This window comes from Saimiri boliviensis, chromosome X, assembly GCF_048565385.1.
Source record: "Saimiri boliviensis isolate mSaiBol1 chromosome X, mSaiBol1.pri, whole genome shotgun sequence".
Lineage (NCBI taxonomy): Eukaryota > Metazoa > Chordata > Mammalia > Primates > Cebidae > Saimiri > Saimiri boliviensis.
In genome coordinates, this window is record NC_133470.1 from 10,485,830 (window position 1) to 10,510,012 (window position 24,183).

Sequence of the window (24,183 nt, forward strand, 5' to 3'; positions counted from 1 at the left end):
GCTCACTGCAATCTCTGCCTCCCAGGATCAAGTGATTCTCCTGCCTCCGTCTCCCAAGTAGCTGGGATTACAGGCGTCTGCCACCACGCCTGGCTAATTTTTTATGTTTTTGGTAGAGACGGGGTTTCACCATGTTGGCCAAGCTGGTCTCGAACTCCTGACCAGAAGAGATCCACCGTGGCCTCCCGAAGTGCTGGATTACAGGTGTGAGCCACCACATCTGGCCAGAGATATAGTTCAGTTTTAAGAAAAAAGGCAAACTACTGAACTTGAAGAAACAAATGTGCACTTGATAACTGATGTAACAATTACAGCAGGTGTCCCCAAACTATAGCCCATGGGCCGCATGCAGCCCCCTGAGGCCATTTATCCGGCCCCCTGCCGCACTTCAGGAAGGGGCACCTCTTTCATTGGTGGTCAGTGAGAGGAGCACAGTATGTGGCGGCCCTCCAACGGTCTGAGGGACAGTGAACTGGCCCCCTGTGTAAAAAGTTTGGGGACGCCTGAATTACAGTGTGCTGTGTGGAGGATACAAAATTACAATTCCATTAATGGACTACATGTTTTTGTTACTTTTCGCCCTTGGAGATAGTTTCCTAGTTGAAGTTAAAAAGATTCCTACTGTTCCTTATCTTAGAAGAAAACCTTTTTTTATTTCTGTACAAACTTAAGTTTTCACTTTAATATGACACCACCATGTAAGTTCTCTCACAATATCTGTGTCTTGTAGAGTCGTAAAGTGTTAAGTAGAATAACACACCAGTGTGGTACTCAGTGAAAGGTGGTGTCTGGAGAATCAGTGGTTTCTGGAACTCTGGACCGTCAACCAGGAAGTGTTGAAGTTACTGAAAAGTTAAAGAGCACGGGTAAAAGCATGGGCAGAGCAGAGATTGAGGCGATCTATGTCCATGACAAAGGAAGCACCCTAGGAAGCTTCCAGCTATAGCAAGAGGACAAAACTCAGTGTACATTTTATCTGGATCACTTTTGGAGCACTAAAGCAGACCCAACTTTGTGCTAGCATACATGTGCTCAGGAGAGTCTGATTTTAAGGCTGACTTCACCCCACTGCTCTTGTGTTCCAGAACCGTCAAGGGACATCACCTACCAGATCCAAGCTTTGCCAGCTTAGCTTTCCTCATGATCAGCTCCTATCTGTCAGCCATCAGTTCTTCCCACATGCCCCAGTGCTCTTCACACCTTCATGCCTGCAATGCTTTCCTGTGCAGCGTATCTTGGAGGTCCCCCTCAATGCTCCACTTCCCTTCCAACTCCTTCAAAGATTCAGTCACACATGAAATTTGGCATTTTAGTAATATACTCACAGGAAGTACGTGAGTGTATTACTACCTCACCTTCACTAGCCTGGAGAAAAGGCTATTTTCAGGCTGTTGTGCAGCTGAGCCAAGTCTTCCTGCTGTCATTCACCCTGCTGCTCTTGGCTAGCTGTCATCACAGCCTTCTGGATGATATATTCATTGAGGGGGCCAACCGTATACAAAAAAATATGGGTTTGCTGAAATTACTCCTAGATTTCTAGATGAGTATGTAGCCTTTTCTGCTCCCAAAGCTCTGGCATGTAGTTTGAGTCAATCTGAGCTCTGTATAACAGGTGAAGATATCATATTAGTTTGCAGACTATCAATAGGGGAAATAGGGTGAAAACAGTTATGGTGGGCGGCACTTTAAAAATGGATATTAAACTACCACAGTCTTGAACAAACATCTTTATTTAAGAAATCAAATAAATAGGGTAAAGATGATGGTAGCAATTTCACAAGGATAAAAGATAAAGCTTAGAATTGCTCAAAAGTTAGTCAGAATGGAACAAAATTGTTCATAAGCTCCCAATTAGCAAAGGTTGTATTACTTGCTTTTCAATGGACATTCACTATTTTACGGTAAGATCTACTTATAGGAATAAAGAAACCATTCCCAGCCCCCTCTGGTGTATCACCTAAAAGGCTGAGACAAATGTTAATGTAATCCAAGCTTTTCTTTGACAACAATCCAAAAAATTGCCTTACAACTTTTTATAAGTACTGGTATCAACAGTTTGAAGGAAAGGAAATACAAGAATATAAGTGACAGAAACAATGAACTTCACTGTGGCCTGCAACTGCTCCCATCCTCTTATTCCACAAACATGGATCCAGGTTCTCACATTATAGCAGGATCACTATTCTTAGCCTCTGGCAGAAGCAGACATGTGACACTCAGCACTGCACAAGTGTTTCTTTGGCTTCTTGAGTAGTGCTGTGTATACTGCCTATACATTTTTATAACATCTCTAAATGTATAAATAAATTAACATTTATTATGTGCTATCACATTTCATTCCCAACTGCAGAATATTTTAGTTTTAAATATTTAGCTTTCAATCTATCTACCAAATCTTGACTATGACATTTGTTTTGAGATTGTTACATTAAGATCAACCTATCTGGGCTGGGTATGGTGGCTGACACCAGTAATCCCAGCACTTTGGGAGGCTGAGGCAGGAGAATCACTTGGAGTCGGGAGGCGGAGGTTGCAGAGGGCAAAGCGCCATTGCACTCCAGCCTGGGCAACAGAGCGAAACTCCATCTCAAAAAAGCAAAAGATCAACCTATCTGAATTGGGCAAGTCAAAAGCTTATTCCCAATTTTTAAATAAAAATACTTATTTTTGATAACGAGCTCTTTATAAATAACACTGTTCACAAGGAAATACCAATTGATACGTGACATGAGACAGAATGTATGATTTTTAAATATAAAAGGAATTTCATTAGGTTTAGATCAGCTGAGACTACACAAAAGTTTTCCAGGCTATTTAATCAAGTAACTTACAATGTACACATTCCTGAGTATACACCATTGTGGTGACATCATTTGTTTCAGAATTTCCTGCATTCAGCTTAAAAGGTGCTTCTTCCCAAGAAACTGTACTTTTCTGTCAAATGCACTTGATCGAATAGGAGAATTGGGTTCATAAAATGGATTCATTGAAAACTAGGAAAGAAGAAAGTATTAGTCAAGTAAAAAAGCTGACAAACCATAGGTCTCTGGAAGGAAATAATTTTAAAGTTTTAAGTTAAAAACCATCAAAGACATTCAAAAGTCTAAAGACCACCTTTTGACGTTTCATTGAAAATGCTGCATTGTTAAATACTAACATCCTCTTAAGGAAATTTTTATTTCGGTGTTTTGGTTTTGAGAAGTACCTGTGGCAAAACTAATAGCAGTATGATAAATGTTGCTTGTGTAAGTTAATGTTCAGGATTTACCCTGTGTGTGAAATACTCATATTCATTATAAATAAATGGATTAATCTGTATGGCCCTTTGGCTACATAAAGCAAAAAAGTCTGCCATGAGCTCAGAATTCAGAAAAAGCTACTCTTGTATGATAATCTTTTAACAATCAGGTTTTTAATATTCTCCTTTAACACAAAGCTGCTAAATGATCAGCTTCTCAGCCAAAGTAATCAGTGTATCGTAACACTGGAGAGAAAATTACTAAATGGAATCACTAATGAGGAAAGGCATTGCTGATTTTTATACCTTAACCATTTGACACTGTTCATCTTTATAAGAGGGCTAAATATTACTTACTACCTCTGACTAGGAATATTGTTAAATTTTATTACTGTGCCGATATACAAGAAATCCTGTCCAAATATAGAACTTTTAAATTATTAAAAACATACTGGCTGGGTGTGGTGGCTCACACGTGTAATCCCAGCGCTTTGGGAGACTGAGGTGGGCGGATCACTTGAGGTCAGGAGTTTGAGACCTGCCTGGCCAACATGGTGAAACCCTGTCTTTACTAAAAATACAAAAATTAGCTGGGTGTAGTGGCACACACCTGTAGTCCCAGCTACTTGGGAGGCTGAGGCAGGAGAATCGCTTGAACCTGGGAGGCAGAGGTTGCAGTGAGCCGAGATCATGCCACAGCACTCCAGCCTGGGTGGCAGAGCAAGACTGTCTCCAAAACAAAACAACACACTGTTGTTAGTACTGCAGTGTAACCGTGACGTCCTATCACTATCCTATTTTTCAAGATCAAGAAATGCAAGTGGTACCATTCTTCTTGAGTGGCTAATTGATCATATAAAAATCACTTCCGCCAGTTTGTAATCTCTATTAATTGCACTGTAACTTGTTTGTAAAGTAGATGGGAACATTTTAGATTAAATTATGAAGTAATTTTCCCTTATACAGGCTGCTTCCTTGCTCTCTTTAGGGATCCCTAATAAAATCAACTTTGAGCACCAAAAGGTGAAGAATGAAACCAATTTACCTTCACAGTCATCTAATGATAACTATCATGAGTTGTGTTCCTAGATACGTATTCACCTGGCTGTGAAAACTTACCTGCGGAGGGAACTGCCAGAGATAGTTCTAATGGGGGAAAGCTAGTCTGAAAGGTAAACTGCAGCCTAAGCGAGTTGCTGCAGTAGGCCAGTTTCCTGACAAACATCGAATCCTTTCTTTATCATCAGATTTTAAAAATTATAGAACATACCATACCTTTATATATAAATCATAAACATCAGTAAAGAAGTTCTTTATTCCATCTTCTTGTCTTATGTCATGTAGCATAATAAATCTCATATGTGAAATAATTAAGGCATAATCTTTCTTAGAAATGAAAAACAAAAAGCAACCAGTTCATTGATACAATATGCTTCAAATCAGTCACATGCAGTATATTTGTGATGGAAAAGTTGAATACATAAACTGGGTTTAAAATTAGTTTTGTCATAAAGAGAACATAGGCTTTCAGAGTTAGAAAATTAACTATAACATAAAGTAAAATCACCCTTGATATGGTTCAGATAAACTTTTTTTGTGCATGAGACTTAGTTTTAAAATTTGCTGTTAAACAACATGTTTCCCCCACTAAAAAAAGAAAAGTAGCCTCATAAACTTCACCTGACTGTGAAGTCTACAAACTCAAAGCCTGGCATCTGTCCATGTTGTTCTAGTTTGTGAACCCAAACTTTAGTTATCTTTACTAAAAAGGTAAGGATATGCCCCGCAGTGACAAATGCTGACACAAACCACTCGTTGAACTTGTCCACCGTTTTCAAGTACATGTTGTTCGACAGCCACATGTTCTCATCTACGAGGTCGAGAGCAGCATGAGCTATGAACTGGTTCAGATGACGATGGTCGTCCTAGATGACAGTGTGAGCAACCACAGATTAACATTTCCATGTGTCATCAAGAATGCTGACATTACATTCTGTAAATTGTATAGATGGTTTTCTTGTGGAGAGAAAACAGTTTGCTTTTACTTTGTTCATTATTGTCGTGAGACTTATAAAAGATGTGTTTTCATATTCTATTTTTAAGTTTGATATCTAAATCTCAAAGAACAGAAACAGCCAATTAATAAATGAAGTGTATATAGACGATTTATAGAAAATCATTTAATGAAAATCTTTTCCAGAGAAATTTTTTTTTCATGTTTCAAGAAGGATGTTATCAAATTCTGTAACCATTTAAACATTTTTTTAAAAAAAGGATACTATGTTTAAAAAACAAGATCCTGTGAAGAAGAGGTGCTATTCACACCAGGCCTCAAGGTCTGGGAGGAAGCTGAGAGGGCCTGGCTTCCTGCACAGCAGCACCAGGTAAGCAGTAGAGATAGTTGAAATAGCACTTGTAACAGTCTGACAGAGGCCTCTTTCCGGTGCATGGAGCTTACATGGCAGCGGGACCTGGGAGTAGTGGGAGGTGATGCTCAGCCCCAGCTGTGAGCAGTTGCCTGTGTCAAGAGCAGGACACAGTCCTGTCAGAGCTGGGAGTGTCCTTTTCCTGGGCTGAAATGGCTTAAGTCAGGGGTCCCCAAACTGCGGCCCCCTGAGGCCATTTATCCGGCCCCCCGCTGCACTTCAGTAAGGGGCACTTCTTTCATTGGTGGTCAGTGAGAGGAGCACAGTATGTGGCGGCCCTCCAACGGTCTGAGGGACAGTGAACTGGCCCCCTGTGTAAAAAGTGTGGGGACACCTGGCTTAAGTGAACAGAAGGTGGGACTGTGACCGTAATGCAAAGAGGGAATTCACAACTTGGAATGCAGTCTTACTCCAATGTAATTGTTTCTTTGAAAATACATTTTTTGGCCAGGCATGGTGGCTCACACCTGTAATCCTAGCAATTTGGGAGGCCAAGGTGGGCAGATCACCTGAGGTCAGGGGTTTGAGACCAGCCTGGCCAATATGGTGAAACCCTTTTTTTTTTTTTTGGTAAAATCCCATATTGGCCAGGTTGTTCTCAAAAAATACAAAATTAGCTGGGTGTGATGGCAGATGCCTGTAATCCCAGCTATTCAGGAGGCTGAGGCAGGAGAATTGCTTGAACCCAGGAGTCAAGAGGTGGCAGGAGCTGAGATCACGCCTTTGCACTCCAGACTGGGGGACGAGAGCAAAACTCTCTCTCAAAAACAAAAACACATTTTTCAAAGAATACCTGTTATGGGTTGAAGTGTTTGCTCTCCAAAGTAATTCTGGAGTGTTTCCTCTCCAAAATTTGAAGTCCTAAGTGACACTACTTCAGAATGTGGCCTTATTTGGAAAGAGGGTTGTTGCAGATGTGGTTAGTTAAGATGAGGTCACAGAGGAGTAGGGTGGGCCCCTAATCCAACGGACTGCGGTATTTAGAAAAAGGGAACATTTAAGAGATGCACACAGGGAGAAAAATGCCGCATGAAGACTGGAGTTAGCGCTGTCACAAGCTAAGGAATTCCTGGTAGAGAGGCCTAGACAGATCCTTGCCTTGGTGCCTTCATAGGGAGCATGGCCCCACTGACACCTTGACTTCAGACGGTGGCCCTCAGAACTGAGACAATAAATTTGCTGTCCTAAGCCACTCAGTTTTTGTTACTTTGTTACAACAGCCACAGGAAACCGAGGCGGTCTCCTTGCCAAGGAGGCTGTTCCCATGCCTGGGCTGGAGGAGGGTGGCCTGTTGCCCTGGAATCCCTGGCACAGTTAAAGCATATTTTATTTCACTTATGTTGCCATGACAAAGCTGAGTCCTTAGAGAAATGGATGTTTTTGTGTCTGGCTCACAGCAGTGTTTTCTTTTGCAGTGATGATCAATTATGAAGGATTAGAGCAAACTGAAACGCTTTCAGAAGGTAAGTGGTAGCAGGAGAAGAACTAAAATCAAGTTGTGCAACCAAGTATTTTTGTGTATGCTTTGTCCACCACAAGACCAGTGGAGTACACAGAACTTATATACAAGTAGCTGCATCCCACAAAGCAATACTGGTACAGAGATACCCCAAAACAAGTTTTAATGAGTAGTGTTCTCATCATATGAGAAAATAATGTCACAATACCACCTCGTAGATAATCCCTTAAACAAATGCCTATCTTATTTTGGTGGCAAGACCTGAATAGTTGAAAAGTATCATACATTATGCATTACAATTAACTTAAAACATCAATTCCTTAAAGGACATTCAAGCCAATTTTTGGAGGTTGGGAGAAACATAGCAAACTTGTCAGCAATTTATTAGGAACAGAAACTGGAAAGGACTGGGCTCTTTTCGTGTCAAAACTCTATGGGTCTGGGCCGGGTGCAGTGGCTCACGCCTGCAATCCCAACACTTTGGGAGGCAGAGGGTGGGCAGACCACCTGAGGTCAGGAGTTCAAGACCAGCCTGGCCAATGTGGCGAAAGCCCGTCTCTCTCAAAAATTAGCCTGGCATGGTGGTGCACACCTGTAATCCCAGCTACTTGGGAGGCTGAGGCAGGAGAATTGCTTGAATCAGGGAGGCGGAGGTTGCAGTGAGCTGAGATCACACCACTGCACTCCAGCCTGGGTGACAGAGCAAGACTCTGTCTCAAAAAAAAAAAAAAAAAGATCCAAATGGTTTTATTTGGGATGGTAATTTTTTAAAAAAATATATGGTGTATTTCCTTGTGTCAGAAAAAAAAATAAAATCTACGGGTCTGAATGGCAATATGTTCTCAAGCCAAGCTTGGTTTTTGGAACCATTCTTGACAAGAAAGTCGGTGGCATCACCTCTGGTGCTCCTCTTGAACTTTGTGTGCACAGCCAAGGTGTCACTGGGGAGGGGAGCATGCAGGCTCAACCCAGCCAGGAAGTGCTGCAGAAGGCTGCTGAAGCAAGGTGCTGCAGACCCAGTGGCAGCAGGAGACAGGGAAGTAAGGGTCTTTTTTAACCCAGTGGGTCCTGATGAAAAACGTGATTCATGGAAACAGCCTGGACTTCCATAGCATTTCAAGGCAGCAACCTGCTACAGGTGAACTATGTTTTTATGTGCTTAAGCGGCAGCAACTCATGGTGGTGACATAGTGAACTGAGTATGCTGGGAAAGCCAGAGCATCATGCTAGCCTGTGCTGAATTAAAGGATGAATAAACAACTCCAAGGACATTCCCTGGCTGGATTCTATCAGCCTGTGGGACTCTAGAGCAAGCCTCATCCCATTGTGCTGGATTTCAGTTACCTCGGATCTGTCCAGATCTTCCAGTTTTAAAACCATATTATACCATATCATTACAATAGCATAAAAATTATTATGGAATTTAAGGTTTCATACGTACTTTGGATTCTGCCTTCCCAGCTGGCAAAAACTCCATTTCAAAAACTGGATTATCATGGTGGCCAACAATTACAAAGTAGAAGCTCCCAGACATGGTCTTCAATATATGGCTCCTAATGAAGTGAAAAATAGTACATATTTTTAGTAGTCAATATTGAAATTCAAAAATGACTAATGGAAAGTGTAGAATTCTTCTTTTGTTTAACTTAAACCTGACATTGTAGAGGAAGATGCCACTAAGCTTGGCACAGTTTCCAGCATATTAGCGAAGATACACAGCTTCCAGAATAAACAAATTACATATCTGTAATATGTCCTGTAGAATCCAATGTATTTTCATGAGGAAACTGGAAGACCTCTAACATGAAATCACGAAGATAACATTCTCATGATCTGAAAGTATGCTATATTCAGCTCAAGGGGCCCTGAGCGTCCGGAGAAGCAAGCTGGGCTTCACTTGGACTGGACCAGTTAGTACCAGCACTGACACCAAGAGGGATTAACAGAGGGTGGTGGTAACTTAAGGACAATAGAGAGTAGTAAGAAGACCAAGGAAGTAATTAGCTTGCCTTAGAAATTTCCAGGAGGCATCCATTAGGGGAAGCTAAAACCAACTCTACGTCATGTCACTAACCTAGAAAGGAGAGACACTGTACCAATGATCTGCAGACTGCCTATGCTGTATCTGTCTTCTTTCTACCTGAAGTATGTGTGCTCTAAATATAAGTCTTTGCAAATCTGAGAGCCTATAATATGCCTCTTCATACACTGATTTCTAAGAAAGGAAGAGTTTTGTATTCTAGAAAAGATGGAAGAAATAATCCATAAAGGAAGATTCTGAGGTACTCAGAGATCTTGGAACTAAGTTTAACACGTTGGGCCAGGTGCAGTGGCTCACACCTGTAATCCCAGCACTTTGTAGGGCTGAGGTGGGCAGATTGCTTGAGCCCAGGAGTTCAAGACCAGCCTGGGCAACATGGTGAAACCCCATCTCTACAAGAAATACAAAAATTAGCCAGGCATGGTGGTGTGTGCCTGTACTCCCAGCTACTTGGGAGGCTAAGAGGCTGATGCGGGAGGATCACCTACCTGAGCCCAGGGAGGTCAAAGCTGCAGTGAGCCGAGATCACACCACTGCACTCCAGCCTAACTGACAAAATGAAACCCTGTCTCGAAAAAAAAAAAAAAAAAAAAAAAAAAAAAAAAAAAAAAAAAAAAAAGTTCAACAGATTGGCAAAAGAAAGAAAACTACGAGAAAGTGGGAGAAAAATATAAGTGATTCCATGGCTTTTAGCAGAGATAACTGAAATCTAGATGAATGGGGGTATGGATGGATTTAGGGGCAAGGTAATCCCACCATGTGTATTTTTAACACAAGGGCTTTGGAGTCAAACAGAGTTAGGCTGAAGTCTAGCTCTGCTAACTTACTGGCAGTGTGACCACAGGCAGTCCTTAATTTCCTAATGTCAGGCCGGGCGCGGTGGCTCAAGCCTGTAATCCCAGCACTTTGGGAGGCCGAGGCGGGTGGATCACGAGGTCAAGAGATCGAGACCATCCTGGTCAACATGGTGAAACCCCGTCTCTACTAAAAATACAAAAAATTAACTGGGCGTGGTGGCGTGTGCCTGTAATCCCAGCTACTCAGGAGGCTGAGGCAGGAGAATTGCCTGAACCCGGGAGGCGGAGGTTGTGGTGAGCCGAGATCGCGCCATTGCACTCCAGCCTGGGTAACAAGAGTGAAACTCTGTCTCAAAAAAAAAAAAAAAAATTTCCTAATGTCGGTTTTTTCATCTGTGAAATACCGATAACACTGTAGCACCTTATGGTGCACTTATGAGGATCACACAAACTAATGCATGTAAAGTACCCAGCACAGTGTCTGACTCACAGTACGTGCTCAATTAATGTTATCTAGAATAACATGGAAGACTGCATGCACACTGGGATGTGGTGACTAGTAACTTCTCAACACAGAGTGGAAATCGAGTAAACCGGGAGTTGTAGTCAATCTCCTGGAACATACATCTGAGGTGTGTTAGAAGCCAAGACTTATCAAGTATCATTGGGCCTTCTGCTGATTCACATACAACACACAATGAAATCAGAAGAAATCTGGTATGTACTTGCTAATGAATGACCCATTTTACAAAGGAAATCAAGGCACAGCTGGCACTTTTAAGTGTAGAATTGGAAGACTGAGTGTGGAAGAAAAGGCAGATAGTAGACCCTTGGCATGATGAAGTAGGATTTAAAATGCTTTTTGGGGCGGGGGTGGAGGGGTGGGGAACTATAGACTGCAGGCCAAATCTAGCCTTACCCATCCTCTTGCGACCATCCAAGGCTGTGCTCAGGCCTCAGTGGCAGAGTTAAGCACCTGTGACAGAGATCAGCTGTCCCACAAAGCCAACAATATTTGCTATCTGGCCCTTTAAAGAAAATGTTTGCCCGTTTTAGGGTAAAGATGAGAAAAAGATCCAAACAGAAAAAGTGGATAACAAATACAAGCAGGAATGAGACAAAAGCTTTGCAAAACTAGAAGAAATGGCAGTAATTCTCCAGAGAAAGTGAAGGCAAGGATAGGGAGTTGAAATTTGAACAAAGTAAACAATGATATCATGAATTCTTGCTGGACTAGATTTCAGAGCTGGAGTTTGCCAAGGGAAGGGCTTCTTTCTTTCTTCAGCACATTTAAGCAGCTGCAGCAGCAGCAGCCACACACACACACACACACACACACACAGACATACAGCAGCAGCAGAAGAAGGAAATACATGTACATATATATATAAGGGGGATAACATGGATCCCCACACTCAACACTATATGGAAAGCCACGAATGGGCAAGCAGCATAGTGCTAAGTCAGTGGGAAGACCGAAAGGGAATTCAAAAGATCGACTGCATGAGGGTGCTGTTACTAGCTACCCAGCTGGGCAGAAGATGAGACAGAGCTTTTTTTATATACATTCCGTGCTTGACTTGAGCTGCAATTACTTGATTTTGTAAACAGCTAAAGCAGCAAGAAGGGCTGTAGCTTTTCATGCAATTCTGCCAAGGAAAAACTGACAGGTCGAATGGAAGAATTGAAAACCCTGGGAGAAAATGACCCCATTGTCTCAGGAGGGAAACAGCTGTAATCACTCAGCAAATACTTGAGGGTGTTGGGCAAAGGTGAGACACACACTAGGATTCTGCACTGTCCAATCTATGGAACTTGCTGCGAGGGTGGAAATATTCTACATATGTGCTGTCCAATATGGGAGCTAGAAAGCATTAGAAATATGGCTAGTGTGACTGTAGAACTGAATTTTAATTTAATTTTAGTTAAACATAAATAGCCACATGGAGCTAGTGGCTACAGTACTAGACAGTGCAGGTCTAGATCAATGAATCCAAACTAGTGGCACGATCTTAGCTCACTGCAACCTCCGCCTCCTGGGTTCAGGAGATCCTCCTGCCTCAGCCTCCCGAGTAGCTGGCAGTATAGGCATATGCCACCAGGCCCGGCTAATTTTTGTATTTTTAGTAGAGATGGTTTCACCATGTTGGCCAGGCAGGTCTCAAGCTCCTGACCTCAAGTGATCTGCCCACCTTGGCCTTCCAAAGTGCTGGGATAACAGGCGTGAGCCACCATGCCTGGCCTGATTCCAAACATTTTATAGAAATTCTGTTGACTTCCTCCACCTTCCCACCACTCACAAAACAAGTATTACTTAGAATTCCAATATATAATACAAAAAAAGCAACTGCCGTGACTGAAGTACCTGCATTGGCATGAGTATGTACGTATGGTCTGCTTGATTTTCCCACCGCCTTTGAAGCATCTCCAAGGAGGGCTTGGCCCACAGGTGTTGAGGAGGCAGCTACACAGAATTTGGGAATAGATTAAACTGCAAAATTGAGGACAAGAGGAGACTCCAGGCTGGTTTCCAAACGTCTAGCTGAGGTGAACAAGCAAAATAGTGGCCCCTCCCCCAAGACATCCACATCCTAATCTCTGGTACTTGTGAGTATGTTAGGGCTCATGGCAAAGAGGAATTAATGTTGCTTATCAGCTGACCTGAAGATAGTAAGACTGTCCTGGATGTCTTCCCAATGTCATGACAAGGGCCTTAAAAGTAGAAGAGGGATGCAAAGGAGGAAAGTCAGGGGGAAGTGATGGAAGAATGGTCATAGCAATGTGATGCTGACAGCTTTGAAAATGAAGGAAGGGGCCACAGCCAAGGAATGCAGGAGGCCTCTAGAAGCTGGAAAGTACAAGGACACTGATTCTTGTTTGGACCCTCTCTTGTGGTGGAAACAGCAGCTGTCCTCGGTGGCTAGGGAAACCTGGGTTTTGAGAGGGAGAAGACTAAAGAAATCAACTTGGTGATTCGAAGCTTGCGGACTACCTTAAATTTAAAGAGACCACATATAAGATGTAAGAAGTAGGTCACTAGTAATGAACACAAAAACGGGACCAGAAATCAGCTAACATCAGAAGGAGGCCTACAATGAGTTGAAGTGTGTGATATATATAAATATTTTTTTAAAAAGGCTTTTTAGGCTAAGATCAGGAAAAAGGGAGAAGGGTCAACTGCTTCAAGTACTTGGTACACACTGAAATAATGGAGGATGCTGATCTGCTTAACTTCCATTTTCTCTGTTAAAATAAATGATGTTTCAAACAGCAAGCATGGAAGAAACAAGGTTAGGCAGGCTGCAAACCTCAAGACAGGTATATTAAGAAAACACCTAGACATTTCAATAAATCCAAGCTGTCAGGTCCTAGCAAATTATATACCTTCGATTAACAAATGTGATTGCATAACTTCTGATCAGTGACATTTGAGAAATTGCAAGAAAAGTGCCATATTATCCACTTGGTTAAATGCTATTTCTATTTTCAGAAACAGGAAAAAGGCTTATCTCCTAGTTTATAATAGGGTACATTCAGAGCGACTAGAATACCAACAGAAACATGTATTAAATGCTTATTTTCAGTCAGATGCCATGCCAGGTACTTTTATTTATATTAACTCATTTAATGTGAATCGTTAGATAAAAACGTAATTATTCATTCACATACTCCTTATTGTACTGAGAACAAGTCATGCCAAGCTTACATTTTTTGTTTCTGAAGGGAGACACAGCAGGTAAACAGAAAGTTATTTTCTGAAATATTTTGTTATCTATCTAAGAATAAACTGGAGACCTGGAGGCTGGTTGAAAATACAGAGTCTTGCTAGAATGGTGCCCTCCACGAGAGCAGATACACTATTCGTCTCATTCACTGTGGTATCCCTAGAGCTACAACAGTGCCAGGTACCCGAAAGGCACTTATTATTTGCTCAATGAGGGATGGCTCATAGCTGACTTGAGTGTCAGTACTCGGAGAACATTGTGTGGTCCATGTCAGTTTATGGCACAGGGTTTCTAGGAAGGCTTTGAGGTTGATCTTAACCTAGTCTAGCTCAGTATTTGAATTAATAACTTGAATGAAGACAACTTATCACATTCAAAGATAACACCAAGGGCAGCTAATTTATTAGAAGGCAAAAGTTAGGATTCAAAAAGATCTCCATGGCTAGGAGAGTTAGGTGAAATTAACAGGATAGAAGTTAAGAGGATAAGAAAGAAAGCCCTGTAATTGGGCTTAAAAATCAACTGTATGACAACAGGACAAGGGAAACCTCGCTTAAGAACAGTTCATCTACATCAACCCAAAAGTTTTACTGCAAAGCTTAATAAGAGGCAAAAGTCTGATAGGTTTGTCAAAAAAGCGAATGCAATTCTGGGTGGCATGAAGAGCAAAGTTGGGGAGAATGCTGATGTCCTCTTCAATAACATTATCATCTTTGGGGAAGGTACTCAGTTCTAGGAATCAATCATATTGTAAAACAATCAATAACTGTGTGTTACAGGGGAGGGGAGGGCAGGATCTAGGCTAGGAAATGCTCTGGAAAGGAGACAAGAGCAACTGAAGGAACTGAGGAGGTTTAAATAGGGTGGGGGGACCTTTTCGGCGTGGAAATGGAATGAGGTATAGCACAGTACTATCTTTAAGTACAATAAGCTATCTAATGAAAAAGGAACTTGGCTGGGAATGGCAAATGAGTTTCCTCTCATGAGTGAATTCTAATCAACTGGTAGTGACTGCCAGGAACTGGTGCTGAAGAAAATTCTGAGACTAAGTGTGGTCAGCAGGAAAGAATGCTGTGATCAGTTATCCACGTCTGCTATGGATTTGGGGAAGTGCAGTGCCTGCAGGAGGGCCAAGTATTTGCTGACTTTGGACTACACAGACTTATTCCAAACTGTTCCAATAGGCCAAATCCAGGGCTGCTCATTGGAAGTCACTGGGAAACTAGAAACTAAGGAGTGGCTGGAACACCACCAGTGCCAGAGTGGGCGGATGCTCAGTGAACTCGAAAGTCCCTTCTCTTAAGTTGCAGGCAAATGCAAGATAAAACTCATGGACTCCAGTTCCAAAGACATCCATTTTTATAGAACACCTCTTTACAGCCTCTATAGAAGAGCTTCTAGAAAAACTGCCCTGTGTTCCTGACAGCAGTGGTTTCAGTTGTTCCATAGACCTGGGGTCATGAGACTAAACTGGTGTGGCATGGGACATGTCTGTCGCAATGAGGAGGGGCAGTATGAATACTACTGATAGGTCTCTAATGTGACATTTTTCCTATTAATATTATAAGCAATTCTCCCACCCTTAGAAGTTATGGCCATCTTTGGAGAACACTATCTAATTATACTCATGTATTCAACTTTCGGACCAAAGGTGGGGGTGGGGGTGGGAGTGAGGGAGTCTTCAGGAATTAAAAAAAAAAAAAAAAAGCAGCAGACAAGTGATTCTACTTAACATATCAACATCTTTTTAGAACACTGTTTTCATCATTTCATTATTCCACTCAAAAGCCTTGATGTGTCTCAGCTACAGGATCATAATGGATTCCCACATTGCTCCACACCTTTTCTCAGTCCTACTGTTCCACTTCTGCTACAGTTGACTCGTTTATTTCTTCTACCAAATTCACTTTGACTGTATCTACTTCAGAGCTACTATCATTTCTCTCTTCATGCTTTGAATGTTCTCCTTGATTCTGCCTGCAATCCATACCCATCCTTTAAAATCCAACTAAGCCTCTCCTCCTCAATTATTTCCAACAAAATACAGGTTCTCCACCTCCTATTAAGTCCTGTCACTCTTACCGCCTCTTAAATACTTAAGTTTTTCACAGCCAGAGTTCAAAACTCATTGTACTCATATTCCATGCTGTACACAAAGCTGACATTGATCCAATTTTGTCCTCACGGGTCTTAAAAGGCTTATATTTCCAGTATACAACTCTGGAGTCAGGCTAGATTCCTCACTGCCCCCATGAGGGGGTCCTGGCTTTTTTTTTATGATTCCTTTTCTCATTTTTCCCTCTTCCTGCGGTGTTCTCCTTTTTGCTCACCACCCGAATCCTATGCATCAAGGCCATGATAAAGTCACACTTTTTCCAGAGATGATCTGGATCACTTCCATCTTCAACCACCTCCCCTTTAAACTCTTTATCCGATCTACAATGTATCTTAGTTCTTGTTCAATTCTCTGGCTGTAACATTTTCAATATTGCTTCTGAGAGGTTTGGTTCCTTTTCTTTCTAATGACATTTAAGCATCACGAGGACTGGCTCACCTTTCCTCACAGCACACAACAGTGGGTACTCTAAAACGTTTACCTCTGTGGATCTCAACCTGGAGCGATCTTGCTTCCGAGAAACATCTGGCAATGTCTGAGGACATTTTTGGTTGTCACATTTTGGGGAGAAGGTCCTACTGACAAAATAGAGACCAAGGATACAGCTAAACCTACAATGTACAGGACAGCCTCCCCAAACAAATAATCTTCCGGTTCCAAAAGGCTACACTGCCGCCGTTAAGAAACCCTGGGTTAGCTGAATGACCCAGTGAGCCCCAAAAGCAAAGCTCCCGAGAGGGCGGATGTTTGCAGGTAGAAGGGCTGCGCGGATGAGCCGGCAGAAGACTAGCAGGTCCCGCCCGGCCAGCCCTGGGAGGGATGGAGGTACAGGACCGACATCCGCGTCACGCAGGGCCGAGGAAGTCCTCCAAGGACTCAAAACGCCCGCCCCCCTCCACCCCTACTCGCTCCATCCCCTACCTGCAGAAGAGGCCGACAACGGAAACGCAATGTCAATTGCCGCGGCAGAGACCCGCGCGCCGCAGCCGCAGCCGGGATTCCCGGAGCTGTTCTCGCGATACCCTGGGATGTGCTCTCGCGAGATATAGGTGGAGCTTCCGGCCGGTGCTGGGCAACCGAGCGCATGCGCCCTAGGTCTCCAGACTGGGAAGGCTGTACTTAGCAGGTCTCCGGGAGTTGCAGGTTGGTATGTAAGGTGGTCCTGCCTCGCCGCCTTTAGTCCCTAGTTTCCAGGACCTTCCAGCCACCTTTGAGTCGTGCCTGGGTCACGGTACTTATCCATGCCTCAGAACCGCGAAGAAAGGAAGCTCGTGTGTTTGCTAGAAAACCTAGTTGGGAGAGCGGGGCAGGGAGTGTTGAGCACCTTTGTTCCTCCCCATCCCCCGGGACAGAGGCAGGGCTCTGAGGGCAGGGATTCCTCCTAGTCTTGGCCTACAGCCCGGGCTGGGCATTAAACTCGGGCCACGGCAGGGCGAGCGAGGCTGGCTCGGGAAAAAGCTGATGCCTGATGATGGTTCAGGTAGACACACCTGCCCCTTCTCGGGACACGCGGAAATGAAGTCTTGTTTGTGTTCGTTAAAACTCCTTTCCCCGCCGGGCGCGGTGGCTCAAGCCTGTAATCCCAGCACTTTGGGAGGCCGAGGCGGGTGGATCACGAGGTCAAGAGATCGAGACCATCCTGGTCAACATGGTGAAACCCCGTCTCTACTAAAAGTACGAAAAAATTAGCTGGGCATGGTGGCGCGTGCCTGTAATCCCAGCTACTCAGGAGGCTGAGGCAGGAGAATTGCCTGAAGCCAGGAGGCGGAGGTTGCGGTGAGCCGAGATCGCAGCATTGCACTCCAGCCTGGGTAACAAGAGCGAAACTCCGTCTCAAAAAAAAAAAAAAAAAAAAAAAAACTCCTTTCCCCGCTAGGCCTCTTATGGCTTCCCCGGAGGCCACTGGTCTGTTTTCAGACATTCTCCTTCCCTCTGCCCCGAAGGTAACCTGTAATCATTTTGTCTTCTAGTCCAACATGCTCCCCGTGGCTGATGTGTTGAGTCAAGATGAACTGCGCAAAAAACTATACCAGACGTTTAAGGATCGGGGTATACTGGACACACTCAAGGTATAAGATTTAGGCGTATCTGTCATAACTTTTACAAGTGTAACCTGTAACAGGTAGTTCACATTTAAATTAAATCAAGGTTTGGGTTTTAATCGTATGATACATAGATTGTATGGTGAATTAACGTTTTTATATTCCTGAATAACACTCTATCCTGAAATATTACAGTCTCTTGAAAACGTTGGAGAAAATGTTGAGTTTGAGTTGTCTTAAAGGAGCATATTCAAATAATTAATTGAAAATATGGAACAGGAAATACTAAAATGTATTATATAAATAAGATTAGGCTAGTATGGTAGGCTTACAGTTTCCTAAATTAATAAGTGAGTTTGTAATACGTTTGGATGAAGGACATTGACACCATAGAGAAAATACTAGTGTACTGCTTAATAATAGTTTGGGGAATGAAAAATTTCATCTTTAAACTATATTGAAATATGAATATTTAATTTGGGCAGCAAATACCTATTAGTATACTTTGTATTTCGATTAACAGCCAGGAATAGGATTAGTTGAACTTGCTTTCTTTGCAATATGCATTTCAAAAGCATATTTTACATTTAAAATATGTAGATAGATTCCGTGTGTATATCTTTTTAAATGATGTGGTGAGCATTTCCCTGTTTCCTTAAAAGTTTCTTGAAATCCTCATTTTCAGTGGCAACAGGCTTATCTTTGGATATTTTTGTAATATATGTAGCAGTCCCCTGTTGTTGAATATTTTGGTTATATTTCTCCAATACTCCACAGAGGTGTGATGAGGTGGCAGAATTTTTTCCTGTACCTAATATCCCAATCGTAAGCTGCTGAAATTGGCTTCTAGGGATGTGAAGTTATGAGTCTGCAAGCAGGTCTGGCTAACCACCAGTTTCACTTGGAAGCTGAGGAAGGAAAGCTTCTTGTAGAACCCACTGGGTTTCTACCCCGCTTGTCTTGCAGGATAAAACAAAGTGCGCTGGGGAAGGTTCCTAACTTCTGGCCATGGATCTAGAACCATTATGGAAATAAAAGGAAGGTTTCCAATGAATGTAACACATCTGTGTATGTCTCTAGTGAAACAATCATGCTGAAATTTCTTTCTGTTGTGTTTCTTTTTTATTTGTATTTTTGCACTAGACACAACTTCGAAACCAGCTAATTCATGAGCTGATGCACCCTGTATTGAGTGGAGAACTGCAACCTCGGTCCATTTCAGTGGAAGGCAGCTCCCTGTTAATAGGCGCCTCTAACTCTTTAGTGGCAGATCACTTACAAAGATGTGGTTATGAATATTCACTTTCTGTTTTCTTTCCAGAAAGTGGTTTGGCAAAAGAAAAGGTAAAGTCTTTTCTGTTTTTGAATTTTTTATTAGCAGGTTCTTCCTCTGCTGCTGACTGTAAAGTGCTCCATGATAGCTAAGTGCTCCTTGACTAGGTCCATTTCTCGTTCCTCTTTGAATTCACATTACACCTGCACATAATATATTTGTTATATAACAAGTTGATACTAAATTTGAAATTAATTTCTTGGCATCTCACTCAGTCTTATGTCAAATAGTGATATATAGAATCTCTAAATGTTTCACACCTGTAATTGATCTATCCTCCTCGTTGTCTGCCAACTTGCTGAATATCTACAGTAAGCTTGGCACTGTGATTAGGCATGCTGCAGATGTTTTGTGTGTTGCAGTTGAGGAACCAGACTCTGAACAGGTGAATTAATTTGCCCAAGGTCAATTAACTCTTCAGTGACAATAAAGGGTGATAAATCTAGATCTCTAATGAGCGTTTCTTCTGCACTAGTTTTTTCAGATGTTTCTCTGCTTTGTAATTAAGTGAGAAATACGTAATTTAAAAAAACTATTCTCAAATATTGACTTATTTTTTTACTACTTTTCTGATGATTTTAACTATTCTTCACCATTACTGTTGAGCATTAGTCCTACTTTATTATTTTAAGGCAGATACAGCAAACTTTCCCTGTGGATGTGTGTGTTTTTTTAAATAGACTATTTTTTTCAGAGCAGTTTTAGGTTCACAGCAAAGTTTAATGGGAAGCACAGAGAATTCCCATATACCTGCTACCCCTACACACTCACAGCCTCCCCTATTGTTGACATCTTACATCAAGGTGGTACATTTGCTATTATCAATAAGCCTACCCTGAGGTATCATTATCACCCAAAGTCCATAGTTTACAGTGGTGGTTGCAGTGAGCTGAGATCGCACCACTGTACTCCAGCTTGGGTGACAGAGAGACTGTCTCAAAAATAAATTTTACTCTTGGCGTTCATGTTTTTACTTTCTTTTTGTTTTTGTACTGTAGTACAAATATATTTTAGTAGCTACTCAAAATGTCTGTTTAATAATATTTTAAGTACATTTTAATGATGGTTGTAAGGACAGTAAAAATTTAGTTTATTTACATTTTTTAAAAATGAATACAAAAAACTGTAGTTGAGTGACTCAGGAACTCAGTCGTGTATTCATTGGTTCATCAGATATTTCAGTGTCATCTGTAAGGCGTTAAACATTTCTGTTAGGCATATCATCTTTGATGCGAAGTACTTAGAAGTTAATTACATGATAAAGATATTTTTTCCTTTTTACCTTGATATGTTTATAGGAATTTATTTAACAGTGTAAGAAAGAGCTTTAATTTTTCTTATTAGCATAGTTATAATCTTATTTAATCTGAAGGATGTTTCTTAATCTCATATTCAGAAACATATTCTATTTAAACACTGATAGAAAAATATGTCTAATTAGTAACCTTTTTTTCTTAAGGTATTTACTATGCAGGATCTATTACAACTCATTAAAATCAGCCCTACTTCTAGTCTCTACAAATCACTGGTAAGATTGCTTAGTTTCTGTAATCTACTTTGCTTTGTTAATTATAACTGAATAGCTGAATAAAGGTAAAATATTTTCTTTTAACAGGTTTCAGGATCTGATAAGGACAACCAAAAAGGTAGGAGCCGTCATCTTTTTAGAGAACAGCAACATTTTTCTATGTACTTTTTCCTCTGAAAGAATGAAGCTAATTTTTAGGGAGAAGAGTAAGAAATTTAAATTATTTGATTTCTACAGGTCATTTCCACTATATTTTCATTTTTGTAATAACTTTTAGATGTTCAGATAGAACTGCGGACAGTATCAATGGCCTTACAGACAGGCTGAAAGATACTGTTAGTAAAAATACCCACTGTCGGGAACATTTCCGCAGGAAAAAAAAAATGCCTCATAAAACTAATAACTTCTAGGCCAAGTTCTTTGCATACTAGGTATCCCTCTCAAGTACAATTGATAGAATATTAGATGTATTAATATTTCCTTAAAGAATGAGAGATGTGTTCAGTAATGTGTTATATTTCTTTTGTTCTTAAATGTTTATACAGACCTGATAAGTTGCGTTAATTTTGGCCTTGATAATAACCTTTCATAGAGTCCATAACTACTGTGGGTTTCAGACCATTGGTTAGACTTGATAATAGTCTTTGTAGCGTGAACATAAGCTGGCAACTTGACTTTGATGCATGGTTGTTCTTTAGGTCTTTTAAAATAATCTGTCAGTAATGGTCCTTTTGTTTTGGTACACCCTTGGATTTTGTCTGTTGCCTGCAGTGCTATCCCCACAAAGACATTCATTCATTCTCACATTCATTCATCAGTTCATTCAGAACTTAACAATCATTTGAATACTTATTACCAGCCATTAAGTCTGTCACTTAATCGCCAAGCCTCTTGGTACTAATGTTAGCAGAGGATAAATAAATTGGAACACAAGATATTCTGGGCTGCCTGCAAACTAGACCATCCCTACTGAAGTTCAGTATGGTAAATGATCCTATGTTCTGTACTCTAAGTACTGTCCAGTGTAACTCTGTATGATTTTGGAAATGTCTGTATGCTGTTTAATATGGTAGCTGCTAGCCTCATATGGCTGTTGAGCACTTGAAATGTGGCTAGTATGACTGAATAACTGAATTTTTAATTTACATTTAAGTAGCTACACGTGCATAGTGACTACCATATTATCACAATTCTAAGGTATATAGCTAGTATCTTTTGCTTAACTGGTACTTCAAAGGGTAATTTGTGGCTTGAAGGGATATTAAGAAATCATCTATGGGCCAGGCAGGGTGACTCATGCTTGTAATCCCAACACTTTGGGAGGCTGAAGTGGGATGATCATTTGAGGTCAGGGGTTTGAGAACAACTTGGCCAACATGGTGAAACTAAAATACAAAAATTAGGCGGGCATGGTGGCTAGCACCTGTAATCCCAGCTACTTAGGAGGCTGAGGCAGGAGAATTGCTTGAACTGGGGAGGTGAAGGTTGCTGTGAGCTGAGATCATGCCACTGCACTCCAGCCTGGGTGACAGAACTAGACTCCATCACGTCCCCCGCCCCCCCCCCAAAAAAATCTATGTACTTATTATAGATATGTTATCTTTAAAAATAGTTTTGCTACCTTTATACAGTCTCTTTAAATGCATCTGGTTCAGAAGTTAAAATTCTTATCTGCAATTGGCAGAAGAATAGACACATACATCAACAAGAGCAGAATTAGAAAGTCAGAAATACATCCACACAAAAAAAGTAAATTGTTTTTCTTTTTTTTTTTTTTTTAACAAAGATGCAAAGGCAATTGAGGAAAGATAGTCTTTTCAACAAATGGTGCTGGAACAATTGGATATTCATATGCACAAAAATGAACCTAGACACAGATCTTGTACCTTACACAAAAACTAACTCAAAATGAACCATATACCTAAATGTAAAATGCAAAACTATAAAAGTTCCAAATGAAAACGGGAGAAAGTCTATGTGATCTTGGGTTTCATGATGAGATATAACACCAGGAGCAAGATATATGAAAGAAAAAAGTAGATCAGTTAGACTTTAGTAAAATTAAAAACATCTCTGTGAAAGACACTGTTTTTTGTTCTGAGATGGAGTTTCACTGTGCCACCTGAGCTGGAGTGCAGTGACGTGATCTTGGCTCACTGCAGCCTCCGCCTCCTGGGTTCAAGCAGTTCTCCTCAGCCTCCCAAGTAGCTGGGACTACAGGTGTCCGCCACCACACCCAGCTAATTTTTTTGTGTGTTTTTAATAGAGATGGGATTTCACCATGTTAGCCAAGCTGGTCTCAAACTCCTGACTTCTGGTGATCCGCCCACCTTAGCCTCCCAAAGTCTTGGGATTTACAGGTGTGAGCCACTATGCCCGGTGGAAAAATACTGTAAAGAGAATGAAAAGAGCCAATGTCAAAACCAATAGAGCTTTATATCATCAAGAGTGAACCTGAGTTCTTGAAACACAGGATTTGCAGTGGAAAAAAAAAAAAAAAGTGAACTTTAATGTTTACAAATTTAGGTCAGGTAATCCCGGGATGGAATGCAGACTGACAAAACAATCTAACTTTAATCCCCTCACTAAAGCGAGTGGAGGTGGGGGAAAAGGTGCTGAGCTAATGGTTTTAGTTCCAAGAAACTAACAATTTCTTAAATAATTTATGCTTCTGGTTTAAAACAAAGTTTCAAACTATTCAGAAGGATATAAAGTGAAAACAAAGTAGCAATTTCTGCCCAGGTTCTTTAATCTCACTTTCCACTGATAACTAAAATTAACAGTTTCTTGTTTATCCTTCTAGAATTATTTGAGTTTAAAACTCTGTGTATTTCTAAAACACGTAATCAAGTGGGATTATATTATAGCTACTGTATGCAATTTGCTTTTTTAAATCCACCAATGTATCTTTCTGTAGCAGGATAGACTATTTTTAAAGAATGTATTTAACCCCCACTGATGGAGATTTGTTTGTTTCATTGTTTGCTCTTTGCGGTTAGAGGTAACCATTGTGCAGTGTGCACCCTTTGTGCCCTTGTGAAAGTATAGCTGTGTAAATTCCTAGACATGAAATGACTAGATTAAAAGGCACGTGCAGTTTAAATATATATAAACCCTGACAAATTTCACTCCCAAGTGATTTAGCATAGTTATATATCCACTCCCTTGTCAACACTTAGCATTATAAAAGTTTTAATCTTAGCAGTGTTATAGGGAAAATAATGGTTTCTTTGTTGTAATTTCCATTTATGATTTTATTCATGTTTATTCAGTATCTAAAAATTTTGTTCATCTTTGACTTTTTTTTCTGCAAATGTTTTTGCCCATTTTTTTTTAACTGATTTGTAAGAGTTCTTTGATGTTATGAAAATGTCATCACTTTAGTCTTGCTTATGCTTCTATAGTATTGCAACTATTTTTCCCAGTGTATTTTTTTATTTTGTTTTATGCCATATGTACAATTTTTATGTAGTTAGAT

The 24,183-nt window shown here is 41.0% G+C and overlaps 2 protein-coding genes across 10 annotated transcripts in view; one reads left to right on the top strand and one right to left on the bottom strand.

Moving 5' to 3' along the window:
• Positions 1 to 129: 129 nt before the first annotated feature.
• Positions 130 to 16,827, bottom strand: TRAPPC2 (trafficking protein particle complex subunit 2). Of its 6 annotated transcripts, none has more exons than XR_012515572.1 (5): positions 16,724 to 16,827; positions 16,241 to 16,380; positions 8,565 to 8,676; positions 4,514 to 5,163; positions 133 to 3,964 (listed from the first exon to the last, which is right to left on the bottom strand). XR_012515572.1 is itself a non-coding variant. In XM_074391427.1 (4 exons), the coding sequence occupies exons 2-4, from the start codon at positions 16,345 to 16,347 to the stop codon at positions 4,915 to 4,917; spliced, it is 468 nt and encodes a 155-aa protein (XP_074247528.1). In that variant the 5' UTR covers positions 16,348 to 16,380; positions 16,724 to 16,827; the 3' UTR covers positions 130 to 4,914. The 6 variants fall into 6 exon arrangements, 1 of the variants encoding a protein (XP_074247528.1); XR_012515573.1 differs by having other exon boundaries at positions 140 to 2,993; positions 16,241 to 16,377; XR_012515571.1 differs by having other exon boundaries at positions 140 to 2,993.
• A 29-nt stretch (positions 16,828 to 16,856) lies between these two features.
• Positions 16,857 to 24,183, top strand: part of OFD1 (OFD1 centriole and centriolar satellite protein) — a 33,166-nt gene continuing 25,839 nt past the window's right edge. For 3 of the 4 annotated variants that reach the window (XM_074391424.1, XM_010336484.3, XM_074391426.1), the window contains exons 1-5: positions 16,857 to 16,945; positions 17,773 to 17,871; positions 18,988 to 19,188; positions 20,637 to 20,705; positions 20,793 to 20,823. In XM_074391424.1, the coding sequence (XP_074247525.1) occupies positions 17,779 to 17,871; positions 18,988 to 19,188; positions 20,637 to 20,705; positions 20,793 to 20,823 (394 nt within the window). In that variant the 5' untranslated portion in view covers positions 16,857 to 16,945; positions 17,773 to 17,778. Of the gene's footprint in view, positions 16,946 to 17,772; positions 17,872 to 18,987; positions 19,189 to 20,636; positions 20,706 to 20,792; positions 20,824 to 24,183 lie in introns of those variants that run through there. The other variant, XM_074391425.1, reaches the window with a different exon arrangement.

Excerpts from the sequence above, each read along its gene's own strand:
- TRAPPC2 (XM_074391427.1), bottom strand. The coding sequence starts at position 16,347 with ATGTCCTCAGACATTGCCAGATGTTTCTCGGAAGCAAGATCGCTCCAG. Across the intron at positions 8,677-16,240 it reads GTTGTGTGCTGTGAGGAAAG|GAGCCATATATTGAAGACCA; the intron begins GTGAGCCAGTCC and ends TCACTTCATTAG. Across the intron at positions 5,164-8,564 it reads CTGGGAAGGCAGAATCCAAA|GACGACCATCGTCATCTGAA; the intron begins GTACGTATGAAA and ends ACTGTCATCTAG.